This window comes from Anser anser (genome assembly GCF_964211835.1).
Source record: "Anser anser genome assembly, chromosome: 12".
NCBI lineage: Eukaryota > Metazoa > Chordata > Aves > Anseriformes > Anatidae > Anser > Anser anser.
The window spans coordinates 17726439-17739761 of NC_139733.1; the positions used below are offsets into that span (position 1 = coordinate 17726439).

General features: G+C 47.6%; 1 protein-coding gene across 1 annotated transcript in view; it reads right to left on the bottom strand.

Annotated features, from left to right (window-relative positions):
• LRIG1 (leucine rich repeats and immunoglobulin like domains 1) overlaps positions 1 to 13323 on the bottom strand; it is an 87402-nt gene that overhangs the window by 8969 nt on the left and 65110 nt on the right. Inside the window, exons 8-12 of the mRNA XM_083795194.1 lie at positions 12928 to 13071; positions 9644 to 9724; positions 4867 to 4938; positions 3530 to 3601; positions 1561 to 1724 (exon numbers count right to left, since the gene is read on the bottom strand). Coding sequence (XP_083651320.1) covers positions 1561 to 1724; positions 3530 to 3601; positions 4867 to 4938; positions 9644 to 9724; positions 12928 to 13071 — 533 coding nt within the window. The remainder of the gene's footprint in view (positions 1 to 1560; positions 1725 to 3529; positions 3602 to 4866; positions 4939 to 9643; positions 9725 to 12927; positions 13072 to 13323) is intronic.

A 13323-nucleotide genomic window follows, 5' to 3' on the forward strand; every position in this document is an offset into this window, starting at 1 on the left:
CTTCGGGACAGTGCAGATGTGCCGTGCACAGCTCCACTGAGCGGCTGGTCCAAGCTAGGACTCTGTTCTCTGGTTTCTTCTGAGATCAGCAGAGACAGTCACTGAGAGGCATGAAGCACCCCGAAGGTGCGCAGCTCTCCTCACCAGTGCGGTCGAACCTCAAAAAGGTCTGTGCTATAACGAAGCAGCAGGAGAGAGCAGGGGGGCAGCTAAAGCATAGGGCTGCAAATGCCACCTCTGCGGGTAAGGCTCAGGAGCCTCATTTAGGATGAGTGCAGCCTGCACTCAAAACAGAAGCAGCTGTATTCGCCTGTCACCCTTCCAGGGTGGAAAGCTTTGTACACTCATGCTCTGCCCTGAAGACTGTTGGTTTTAGCAGGGTTCCAAGCAGATTCATTTATTAGATTTCTACAAATGGTGTAATTTAATATTTGACTAAGGTTTAATTAAGAAGCCAGGCCTCTGGAACCAGGAGAACTAGTGTGCCTGGAGGCCTTGGAGAGGCAAAACTGTCTTCACTTTGTGATGTTGCTGTGGAGATGGAGCCTTCGTGATCGTGTCTTCCCCGTGAATGCAGCAAGCCTCCCGGTCTCGCTCTGACAGAGGCCATATATCAGCCCCAGCACTCAGACCTGAGGGATGTGGGACAGCAGCTGGAACAAAGCTTTCGCTCAGTTTTTAATGCAAGTCATGTGCTGAGCTGAGTTAAATGGCGTTTTCAGAAGCTCAGTTCTCCTACAGCCAGCAGCCACGTGCAGCTCCACCTGGGATCCACGATGCTTGGCACCACAGAGCGGGGACTGGCTCCCAAAACCAGGTGTTTATTTTGCCCAAAACCTGGATGCACGAGTAGCATCGCTGTGGCCTCCTTCGATCATTTACATTTCTTTTCTTTCCTAGAGAGGCAGTAGATGCTTTTTACATGCTGGGTGTTTAGCAAAGATAACCACAGCTCACAGGCAGAGTCAGCTGCAGTGGGAGAACACCGGTAGGTGAACACCGTTTAGATAAAAAAACAGCAGCAGAAGAAAAAAGAAGATTATAATGCAACTGTTAGCGGTCGGTCAGTTATGTGTGACACCTTACTGGACCAATAAAAGGAGCTGCAATGGAGAGATTCTGCTCTGCTCTTTAACCCTTCGTTCTTGTTTCCAAGAGGGAGAAAAGATGAGCGAGGAACACAAGGCTACACAACAAGCTCAAAGCGCTGCAGTAGGAAAAAAATGATAGCTGCAGTCTTGGGAATATCAAACCAAAAGGACCGTGCAGCTGTGCTGTCCCGTTTAGAACTGGAACAAGCATTAGTCCCTTTTGATTTAATACTCAGGGAGCTCCGTAAGGAATACACTACATGCAAGCAATGCGCTGTGTGGTTTTGGTGGGAAATAAATTGTAGCCAATGACAAATTTTTAAAATGCAGGCTTGGGCTTCCTTTGATCCCATTGAATAACAAAACAAAACAGAAACCCTCTCGTAATAACATGCTAGTAGTCAAAGAAAATGTTTCCCAAGTGAGTTCTGCCCTTCATACAACCTCAAAACACACAGGCAAGACTTACCACACACAAAACTTTCTGGCAGGACAGCAAAAATGCTCTTGCTCTTCAGTGACTCAGGATGGGCGCAGGTGGCCACCACGAAGGATTGCAGCTCCTTCTCAACTAACCACGGGGGCAACCATTTCAGCTGGCAGTCGCAGAGGAAGCTGTCGCTGTTTATGTGGCTGCAGGGGAACAAAACCAACACGAGCCTGCTGTGACTCCTGCGTGGAGAGAAGGCTGCAAAGCTCCCGGCCCTTTCATTTTGGTCACATTCCTCCCCTCCCCTCAGCATGGGTGGAAGGAAAAAGGGAGTGCAGGGCTGTCCTCAAGGCACTAATGAAGCTAAATACATCACACATTCAAGCAGCATTTCATCTCTGCATACAGCAACCCACTGCTGTGCTCCCTGGTGCCTTGTAATTATTATCCACTTTCAGAGTGGTCCCTAGCAGCAGTGACCAGTCACAAATGGTACAAAAACATTTCTCAGCACCCTAACAGTAACTCAGCAGCTTCTGTTAAGAAAAGAAATGGGAAAAAGATGCAAATGAAGGGGAGCTTCATTTTTTTTTTTAAATCTGGGCTGAATTGTGGCTCAGCATAGCTCTGAGGGTAGTGGAGAGCTGCATGTTTACATCAACGGGGAATTCAGACTGGTCTGGTTTGGTCCAAGATCCCAGAAAAAGCCAGTGTGATCCCTCACATCAAATGTGCGGGTGCCCCAGAGACTGACGGAGAAATCCTGCCCCGCAGTGCTACAGGTTCTGCAATAGCAGAGTATCAACAGCACAGCAGAATCCCAACTGCAGCACTGTGTGATAGGAAGGTGTAAATCTCCTCCCGTTTTTATACTTGAAAACCTTGGGAAATCCTGAAGAAACTAGTCCTGAAAAGTGAAAAGGAAGAAATGGACCGGAAAGGGATGGAATGAGGGAACACGGGGATTTGCTTTTCCGGAGTTGTCCGCTTTGCTGTCCTAGACAGATGTGCTGCCCCTAAAACAGGTGATGGCATAAACGCCGCTGGCTAGCTGGGAGAGTTCAGAGAGACCTTTAGTATTTTAAGACTTTAATAAAATGTATTCTGCACTTGTACGTCATCTCTGAAAGCCACCTCTGCCAAGACATAAAGGCTCCTTCACAATATCTGGCATCCCACAAGCTCTTCTCTAATTAGATCAGATTTTCTCCTCAGTTTTGTTTCAACAATGCAATAGATGCAGCAGATAAGGTGGTTAAAGAGACAGTGAGCGTGCAACCTTTGTCTTACTCCACAGTCACAGGTACTCGATGTCCTTGCTAGCATCACCTGATTCCCATTTTCAAAGTCAGGAAGAAGATCCTGAACCTACCCAGGTACCAAAGAAGTGACTCCTTGTTCCACAGACTTTGCACTACTCCAGAGTGCAGCAAATGCACTGACGTGGATTAAATATTTATAGAGAAGAGGAGAAAAGGAAACCAGGCAAGACTGGAAACAGTGTCTGATAACAGCACGAAGCCCAGGCTGGAGCACAAGCAGCAGCTCTGATAACACATCCGTATTTTTACACCAGAAGGCTGGATGACAAGCGGATTCAGTTCAAATGGTGCTTATCGCTGAAATGTCAGTACTGTACGTGGACCCTAAACATAGGCACAGCAGAGGAGCAGATGGGCCACTGGGATTAAATCTGTGACAGCGTGAGAAGGAGAGATGGCTAACAGGACCAAGGCTGGACTTCCTGAGCGGAGATGAATAATTGCACAGATGTGAACCTGCTGGAAGAACCTGTTTCGATGATCTAATTTCACTCACTATTAAATGCAAGATGTTCCCATGACAGCCACTCGTGTGTAAAAATACCCTGCCGAGGAGGACAGCGGGAGGAGGATATAAATGAGTGGTGATGTGAATAACACCCCCTTGCAAACAACGTGCTACTTCTCACGTCCAGGGCAAGAAAAATCCATGCCTCCTTAATGGTGTGTACAGTCCAATTACTTACAGCTGCCGCAGGCTCTTCATTTTAGCAAAAGCATCTGCTTGAATGGAGCGGATGGCATTATCTCCAAGGTTCCTGCAGAACACAGACAGAGGTGGTTTGAGCAAAAGAGATGTGACAAAATCTCTCCGTATTTAAGCAGTAAGTCTAGCAGCAGGAGGTGAGATGGCAGCTCCTTGTTACGACAGTACGCACTCAGAGCTCACACAAACAGCCTTCCACAAAACGTTTTAGTATTGAACAAGTATTGCTGAGCAATAGTAAAAGAACAAAAAACTCAGGAATAAATCGCTAAGACAGTCCATAGCCCACCTCCTCACTACCCTTTCTCAGTCTCAGCTACCTCCATCACCCAGGGCTCAGAAATTCCTCAGCCCTCTCAATAACCAAAGATAGTCAGGAATGTTGAATCCCAGGCCAGACCTTCAGCAAACGTAAAGAAAGCTAATACTTGCACTAAACGGCATCTGAAAAGTTATTTGAAAGTGACTTTGAGAGGATATTAGAGTGCTTGAAAAACACTGCAATGTTTCCACAGGAAGGTATTCTTAAAAGCTTCCCTCGCAACTGTCGCTAATTAAAAAATATCCCTCGTCCTCTGAGGAGGGATAGTGTCAGATTTAGGGTGAAGTGCGGGACAGACAAATGCCAGCACTGCTTGCGGAGGAAATCTCAGCACAGCGTTAATAAGGGACCCTTTATCGGGGATGGTACCCCCCAGTCACAGTCCTCACCCCTCAGTATGCTCTCAGTGGCCACACCGTTTCTTAGGATCAATGGCCAATGGGACATCTAGAGCAGAATCACGCATACTCGTCTTAGTTCAGAAAGGAAGCTATTCATGAATCACTGCTGGAGTCATCAGCCTTGGGACATAAAAAATATTACATAGCAGCAGCCAAAATTCACTTCTTGCAAATCGCTCTTAGGCAGTGGAGCTGGACGGGGATGTTTGGTGCCTGTATCATAGGCACTCGTGTGCCAGCCTCTAGATTTAGGAGGAATTCGGGGCAGGGGAAGAGGAGGGCGCCCTGCATCTGAAATAGCCGAATTTCATTGCGAACAGCCTGCAAAGAAGCAATGTGCAAGGCGGTATTTATCCAAGAACAAATCAAAAAATTAAGAGCATGCAGATTTGCCATATGCTCTATAACTTTGTTCCTGGCACAAAAAAAGGCCAAAGTTGAGGAGGACTTATAATGAGAAGGAAGCAGGTGGCCCCCACAAATGGACTGGCTTCTCAGTTTACAAAGACGCTATTAAATTGCTAGCAGATCTCTCAAGCAGCTACTTTTGGCAGCCCCCCCTCCCCAAACTCCAAGGCATGGTGGGTTACTCACAGGTGCTCCAGGGCCTCCAACCCTGAGAACGCTTTCTTGGCCACCGACTTGATCTTGTTTCCAAACAGAGTTCTGCAGTTTCCAAACATCCAGTGCCAGATAAACAGAAAGCGAACGGGGAGAGGGAGGCAGAAAAAGAAGGAACACAATTAGCGTGGCTTTATCTGATGGACGCGCTCGGTGCAAGTCCCAGGAAATCTGAACTGCGTGGAGATTAAGAGGGCTGAAGTGCACTCGCTTTCCCGCTCCTGAAATTAAACCCTTTTATCTGTATTCGAATTTAATAGTGATGACAGCACAAAAGGGAATGTGCCGTATCACATAAAGAGGCAGGTTTGCTCCAGTGCTTGGAAACCAGCTCGCGGAGTAACACAAGGTCCCCTCCAGTCTTTGAAGGCTGGCTGTGGACAGGATTAAATGCAATGACAGTTTAACAGGATTTGGGGCTCTCCCTGCACCACTTTTCATCTCTGACTTCTTCCCAGGCAGTAAAAGAGCAGCGATCTATTCGCTGCAGGTCGGGTATCCACACCGAGGCCAGGGGCTGCCTCTGGGCTGCGTGCTCGCAGCACCTCGCCCACGTGAGTGCTGACTTCCTTCCTTGGCCTCTTACAAACACGACATTTTATACAATAAATAAGAGCGGCGTGGTAATTCCGAGGGCCAAAGAGAAGAAGAGGAAAGGCAATAATGCACAGGCAGCCCTGAGCCGAGGAGCACGCCTGCCTCCATCTGTGGCCGCGGAGCCTTCCTCCCCACCGGCCGAGCCAGCTGCAGCCAGCCCAGCCCAGCTGCTGCTGGCAGAGGTACAGTGCTCTGTAAATATTGACCGGTGGTGACTGGTCAGGGGCAGGGTTCACGCAAAATGGATGAGCCCCTCAACTGTTTTAAAAAAACATCCACCGATGTCGTTAATTAGGAAATTCTTTCCTTCCCCGAGCTCTCTCTGTGTGAGGTTTGTCTTCCAGGTGCATCTTTTATCCCCCCTTGCTTCACACGGCTTCCAACACAAGTCATTGCTAACAGCTCCGGTAAAAGGGCTGCCGCATCAGGTGCTCTGGTTGGTTGGGTTTTCCTGCAAGATTCTTCCCTCAAACACAGGGTGCCACCTACGTGCTAATAAGGCTCCAACACTGCTCACTGCACTGCTCGCTACCAGCTGTGGAAAGGAGGCTGGGGTACAAGACGAAACACGTGTGGCCATTATACGAGCTCGTCCATTTGCAGGAGCTTCTTAGGGCTCTCCACAAAGCACCATTTGAGTGAGTGTCAGGACAATCTGGTGGCTCGCCACCGCCACCCAGAAAGGACAGTTTCCATGCGGGTGACACAGCGGATGCCACACGGAGCAGAAGGAAAAACGGGGCTCATCAAGGCTCCAGAGAACTGCAATCTGCTCTATAAACAATATTGCCCTAAATACCTAGCGAGCTTTCCTGAGCATCCCACTACAGCGCGAAACCCAGCGTATCAGAGCTTCTACCTACTGCATTTTACACTACATTACTGCGTAACTTTATACAAGCTACGTGTACAGGCTTTACACAAGCTACAAGCTTTATACAGTACCCCACGCACCAAAGGCTGTATGCAATCACGTGTACCATCATTTGGTAAAAGGTATCTCGTATTAGTGCAGGCTTTGAAAAGTCCATTAGAACGGTTAATACAGTAAATATTTCACTGTATGCAAAGTGGCCACAAGGCAGCAGCCATACAAACTAATTTAAGGAACCATAATCCTAAATGAGTATGGAACAATAATCCTAAATGAGTGTTATGCTGAGCTTGGATTTGATAACTGGAGATTTCTGTGTATGGTATACAGTAAATCTTGAACTTTGAAAATCTGAGATACCGATTCTGTCAATTTGCCCATCTGTGCAGAGGCAAGCAGGACCTCTGGGGTGCGAATACACCCGTCTATGCGCTGCTTGTGAAGGTGCATACGGTTTTATGGTTACATTCATGGGAAATACGTTAACGTATTGGTAATGACGCTGCGCTCCAGCAAACGCATTCAAATCACGATGCCTTTCACACCTCAAACAGTCCCTGCTCTGACGCGGGAATGCTCTGAACCCAGCGGCCCCCTTCAAAGGGAGGCGTGCGCGGAGGTATGCAGCTCCGCACCGAGCGCCCCCGCCGCCCAGCCGCGCTCCGCCGCTGCCGCGGAGCTGGGCGCAAGCATGCTCTCCTGGTGGCTGCACAAGTGTAATTACGCGCCAGGCACGCCGTTCATTAGCAAGCAGCATTTTCTCCTCCAGCCAGTTCTGCACCTGCAGGAAGACCTCAGTCACTGAGTGAGCCGTCAAGAAAGTGGGCACGGTTAGCAGCTTGAATAATTAGGGAGCGCGGCGCTCCCCGGCGATTCCACCGATGCTTTTTACGCTTCGGTGCTTCTTTGACTCTCCCTTTCTTGAAGAAACGTTTTAATTTAGGCCTGTGCTCTCCGGCCTGGAGAGCTTCATATATAATTCAGAGAAGGCTAAAGTGACTGGCCTCCCCACCTCTCAGTTTAACACCTTCATTTCAGCGAACAGCCCTCTCCTCGCTAAATCCTTTCAGAGGCTAATCTGTGCCAGATCAAAGGGGAGCGGCTTTTAAGGCAATCTCCACAGAGCTGAGGTGATTATTAATTCATTGGAAGGTCTCCTCTGAAGTGCCCATTTATTTTTTGTATGCTAATGCATTTAAAGCCTATTGACAGTTTAAACACAGGCCTTAAATCAGGCAGTGAAACGTTCTCTGTAGAGGCTGATATTTTACTTTATTTAAGAAAAAAATATCCCTGCAAGAATAACACTCATTTCAGCCTTAGAAGAAATTACATGTTTGGGATTTAAGTGCTGATGAGCTAGAGCAGAGCTCCCCAGATCCCCCTAAGAGTGAACACTCCCAAGTCTCCAAAATGCCCCAGAATGAAATAATTTCATATTCTGAGGGGTTTCTAGCCCTGCGGTGACAATGAATGACTCCAGCAACTTCTCTGCTCCTCTCTCCTACCTATGGCAAGAAAAGCGGCCACCTTCCGAAGCCGCTGCTGTGCTGGCTGGTGAACGTCAGACAGGACACGTCTCACAGGGCGCGATAGCTGCTCTGCCCCGAGCCCCGCGCGCGCACCCACCCCGCACAGCCCTGCAGGCTGCCTTTGCTCCTTCCCTCCTCCCACACCTCCTGGCCTCTGCCTGACCCCCCCACTCATTCCTCCTGGTTGCTGAGTCAATCCTTTCGCTGATCTCTTTCCCCCAGTGCCGCCTCCTCAGGCTTTTTCTTTTTCACCCCTCTGCAACCATTTGCCCCCGGCACTTCGGACACAGCCCAGTGACGCAGGACCTCCGCTCGTGCTCCCATGCCAGCGGCCACGTTGGAGGGATGCCCTGCGGTGGCTGTCCCACCAGGACAGCACTCTCTGGTATCCTCTCCCTCGTCAAAGCAGCACAGCTTTCAGATTCGGTCCTACAGCCTGCAATTCCCTCTGGACAAGGCCTCTGCTCCCACTGCCCCTCCGGCCATTCTTACTGGTTTCGTCAGATGCACCAAAACTTCGGCAGCGTCAACCAAGCCATCTCCCACCCACCACATCTGCTGCCTCTGCCTTTTTTTCTAGCAGCTCGTGGGAATATTTCCTGACTCCACACACGCAGCGATTCCTACCGGCTGCTCTCCCTCCCACACATCTTTCACCTCTCTGCCTGCCTCCCCTGTCCTTAGGTCCTTCCCTGCCTTTTGCCTCACTTTACTTGTAGCTACGGCTTGGTTCCCCTCTCCTTGGATCCAGTGGCTCCCCTCAACAATGATCAAATGCCATCTATGTCCGTGACTTCCATTTTTTCTCCTCCATCTCAGCGTTACATCCCCACCAGCCCTGCCACGGCTCTTCCCACTCCCCCAGGAGGCTCTAATGAGAACACGACAATATACCGCCCGCCAGGATTCATTCTAGCCATCTGCTATCCATCGAGGTACTTTTACTGCACCTCTAGCTGTGCCATCGCAGCCTCAGAGACAGCGTGATGGGGGGGTGCTGAGAACTTAAACAAAGGCAAGAGGTAATGATTAGAAGGGCTCTTGATTTGTCACAAGCCATCAGAGACTTCCCTGACAGCGCTGATTTATATAACTGATTTCAAATGGAACACGAACAAGTACAGAGCAATGTGAAAATACTTGCGAGGGCCAAGCAAGCAATAAACATTTGCAAGGCGCATGCTTGCCTTAGGTTTCTTTTTATCTCTTTAAGAGTCTATGCCCCATGGTGCCTTTTATTGTCACTGCACATGGAAGCAAGCCCAAAAGATCATTCTCAGACAGAGTATCCCACAGAAACGAATCCTGCTTCAATCCTCTGTTGTAACAGGAAATGGTAAGATCTTTCTCTTCTGTTTATTGTTACTCGCTGCATCAATCAGTGGTTCGCTGACGATTGCAAGGGGTCTTTTGTTGCTGTGTGCTTTTGGAAGCAAAGAGCAGTTGTGCTCAATCTTATATCTGAAAACAACTTAAGTTACTCTCTCTGGTGTTTCCTAACTGCAGCATCCAACACAGTAAGTGATGCTGACTGCTTTAGAGGGCCTAGGATTGCCTCCTATCTGCTTAGAAACACGAGTGCTTGATAACCCCATCTGTACTCCTGCAGGGAGCCTGCAAAACTACCACGTCTCAGATTTTCTGTTCTTCTATCTTGTTCCAAGGGAAGGAAGACTGCAGAGGGGAGAGACCCGACCCACGCAGGCACACAACTGTTTTGCACAACTTCAAAACCAGGGATACTCACAGCTTGCTTAGGTTTTCTAGGCCTGTGAAGGCTCCGTTGGTATCTTCTATTGTGCCTGAGATGTCGTTGTGGTCCAGTTCCCTGGGGAGAGGACAAGAGAAAGCTCATAATCAGTGTCTAAATCCTAGGGTCATCATTAAAAACAAACATAAACTTTGAGAATGGCAAAGAGCAAGCTTCCCATTTCCTCATGACACTTAGCAGAAAAAGCTGAGTCCCGCAGCAAAAACACAGGGACTGTTTCCTTCACTGCCCCATGTTGAGTTGATGTATTCCAAAAAGAGCTTTTTTTTCCAGCTGAAACCCTCTGTTTCTGAGGCTGCAGTAGCTGATAGCTACTGTTTAAAACATGTAGGTTTTAGACCTTTTCTGTTTTTCCAACCAGGAGGAAAAAGAACACAAAGTCCCCGAAGTAAACTGAAAGAACTGAAGGGAATTGGTAGATAAGATGAGGCAAGGAGTGACCTACAACAGCATCTAAGTCTCTGATGGTGAAGTTTCACCGCACATAGATGGTGCCCACTGAAGGCAAATAATTTCATTTTCTCACTCAATTCAAATTCCACCAGGATAGAGGCCATATTAAGCCTGAACAACAAAGGTTTAACAGCTGTCCCTAAATGCTACTATCATAAATTGATAAATTTGGCTATTCCTGTCTACATTTATTTGTCTACAGCCATATCTTAGGAAGATGACTTGGTTTATTTTCTATGAAACTGCATTTTTTTTTCTGGCAATGAACTTGAAAGCTCAACAAAGGAAAGCACTATCACCATTGCACAAGCCTAACTCTGTATAACCGTTTAAAAAAAATAAGAATTCCTTCTTCAGAGTTAGCTTCTTTTGGCTTTCAAATCCACCATCAATTATGAAAGTCAAAGGGGTCTGAAGAAAAACAAGCACACAGAACAAACAAAAAGATCCACAAAAGCTGTTTAAACAGTCTGTTTAAAAATCCTTCCCCCCTGCGCTTTAGTTCCAGCTAGAAATGAGTACCCAGCAACACAGACAGAAATTTATCATTTCTAATGGTAAGTAAAAAGAAAGAAAAAATAAATAGGCTTTGTTGGTTTTGTTACATCATTCACATTCAAAACCTAGCAAAAACCAACAACAAAGCAAAACCATCCAGATAACCCCCCAAACCCTCAGGTACTCTTTCGCACCTTTTGAAGATTGTTATCAGAACAATCCCAGTTTAAACATATCAAAACCAAAAAAAAATAAAATAAATTAAAAAAAAAAAAAAGAAAAAGATTTCTAAAACAAAGCTCTGTATTTCTTAAGATGCCTGTATTTCTTAAGATGCCAGGCACAGGTATCACAGTACAACTTCTGGGCTATAATGCACAAATACACAACAATACACATGAAGAGAACAGTAATAATAATATTGAAATAACCCTGTGGTTTGAATATTCACATGCCTTTACTCAGTGGGGACGGGGCTGAGATTTTTGCCCTTGGTACCTAAGCTGGCTGCGGTCTTTTCTCAGCCTTGGTGTGTGAACTAACGATGTGAAAGGAGATGGCCAAAAGCCACAAATCCTCTTTCTCAGCTGGCTTCAGCATGAGACCTGATTGCCGTGGCCCTGGGGAACACTCGCCTTAGCCAGCATTATTAGGGATGTCAGGGTGATCGGTGGGTACGTCTACGCCAAGAGGATGGATAAAAACCCAACGCCCCAGTGGGGTCTGGGCACAAAGAATGCTGTGGTGGCAGAAGAGAATTCCAGGAGAGCCGTTTTGATGTGCTGACGGTTCCCGTGCTATCTAAGTGGGGCAAGAGCAAATATATCCTCCCGGAGCTAAGTTTCTACCCTTCCCCTATGGTTGCCAAGCCAATGCCATTTGTTCTGTTTGTCTGGTTTTTAAAGAAAAAACCCCTTCTCAGACATTTGTCCTGTTCAGTTCCACCACTGGCTACTGGTCTTTGGACCGGCAAAGCCTTTCCCATGGCAAAGGCAGACAAGTGGGAACAGCCCGTAGGAACTCTCCGACATGCACTTTTATTAATTGACTGCCACACATTGTGTTTTCTTGAAAAAGGAAAAGAAAACGGTATTGCTTGTTCATCCAGAGGCAACTCAAAGGTTTAGTGTTAGAAAGGAGGAAAAAAGCCTTCCCAACAAATGGGTGAAAATAAAGAAGAAAAAAAAAAAAGAGTGGGGTACTTTGGCCTGGCTCTCTTTGTATTCAAACTCCTCTCCCAGCCCCTGTTGCCAATTTCCTATTCTTTCTGGCTGGCTGAGCTTGAATGCTCGCAGCCTTGTTAATCATTGTGCTCTGAGGTCTCTAGGCCTGACCTCTATTTGAATAGCTCCACATTTCAGCAGTTTCACACCCACCAAAGGCTCCCCAACAATAGGCCATAATTAAAGCATGCTCGGGTCTTTTTCACCAGGTGCAGGACCCAATGGGCCTTTCTCTTTATTAAATTAGAGCTCACTCACACACTCCCTCTCCTCCTCCTCCCCCCCTCAGCCCTGAACATAAAAGAGGCTCCACATTCACTGCAGAGCAAAGGGAACGGCCAGCTCCCCTTCCCCTCCATTTTTCTTTGGAAACCTTTAGTTCCGGTCTTGACAGCTGCCTCCGAGAAGGCCCTTTCTGAATGCCCAGTGGCTGAAAGGCTTTGGCTTAAGTTTAAAAAAAAAAAAGGCAGGGGGGTTGGGGGGGAGGACAAAACCCAAACTCACTTTCCAGTCACTTCCTCCACTGTGAACTTCAATAAAGGGAAGAGTGGGATGCGAGAAGTACTGTAAAGAGGGGAGATCTCTCTGTTCCCATTTCCTTTTCATTACCCAGACCATAATGGGCTTCTGAGGAGGAATAAAGGTATCAAAGTGTGTTTTTTTCCTTTTGAAGGAAGAATTAAATCAGCCTGCTGAACTCCACCAGCCTGGAGGCTTGGCCAGTGCTGTAACACGGGTGCTGGGAACTTGGTGGGGTTTCAGGTGAAGGCGCCGAGCAGGCAGCCTCTGGAGAGGGGAGGGGAGCAGCCAGGAGCTCCTACGGGAGCTTTTGGGGCTCCCTAATTTGAAAGCACCCTACAACAGTGAGCAGTCCAGTTGCAATTTACTACTCTTAATTAAAAAATACAAGTTCATTGAATTTGAATAATGGGTAAACACAATAGCTGCTCAAGACAACAGAGCTGTGTGTAGGGGAGTTTGCAGCTGAGAAACAGGCACCGGAAGCAGAGGAGAACAGTTTGGCAGAACATAAACTGTAGAGGGAAGGTGGGTATTGCATTATCTGACAAGCTGGGAGCAACTTACAGGACACGCAGGTTTTTCAGTCCCTTGAAGGCACCTTCTGCAATATGATTGATGGAGTTGTGGCTCAATCGTAGTACGTGCAGTCCCCCGAGGTCTGCCAAGCTTCCCTCGTCCAGCCTGGTTAGGTTGTTGTAAGAGAGTATTCTGAGGAGAAAAAACAACAGCCCCGTCAGTCCAACCAGTCTTTTCCAAACTCCTCTGCACCAGCCAGTGCCTGCCTCCCACAACAGTCTTACAAGAGGCGATGTATACGGGGTGGGTACATAACAACTTGATTAGGAAATAACACTGCAGAAATATTCCCCAAAGATACCATGGGGCAGGAGGCATTTGGCACCCATTTATAGGGAAGTCTCATGAGCATGAGTTGGAGGGAAGGAAGGAAGGAGGGAGGCT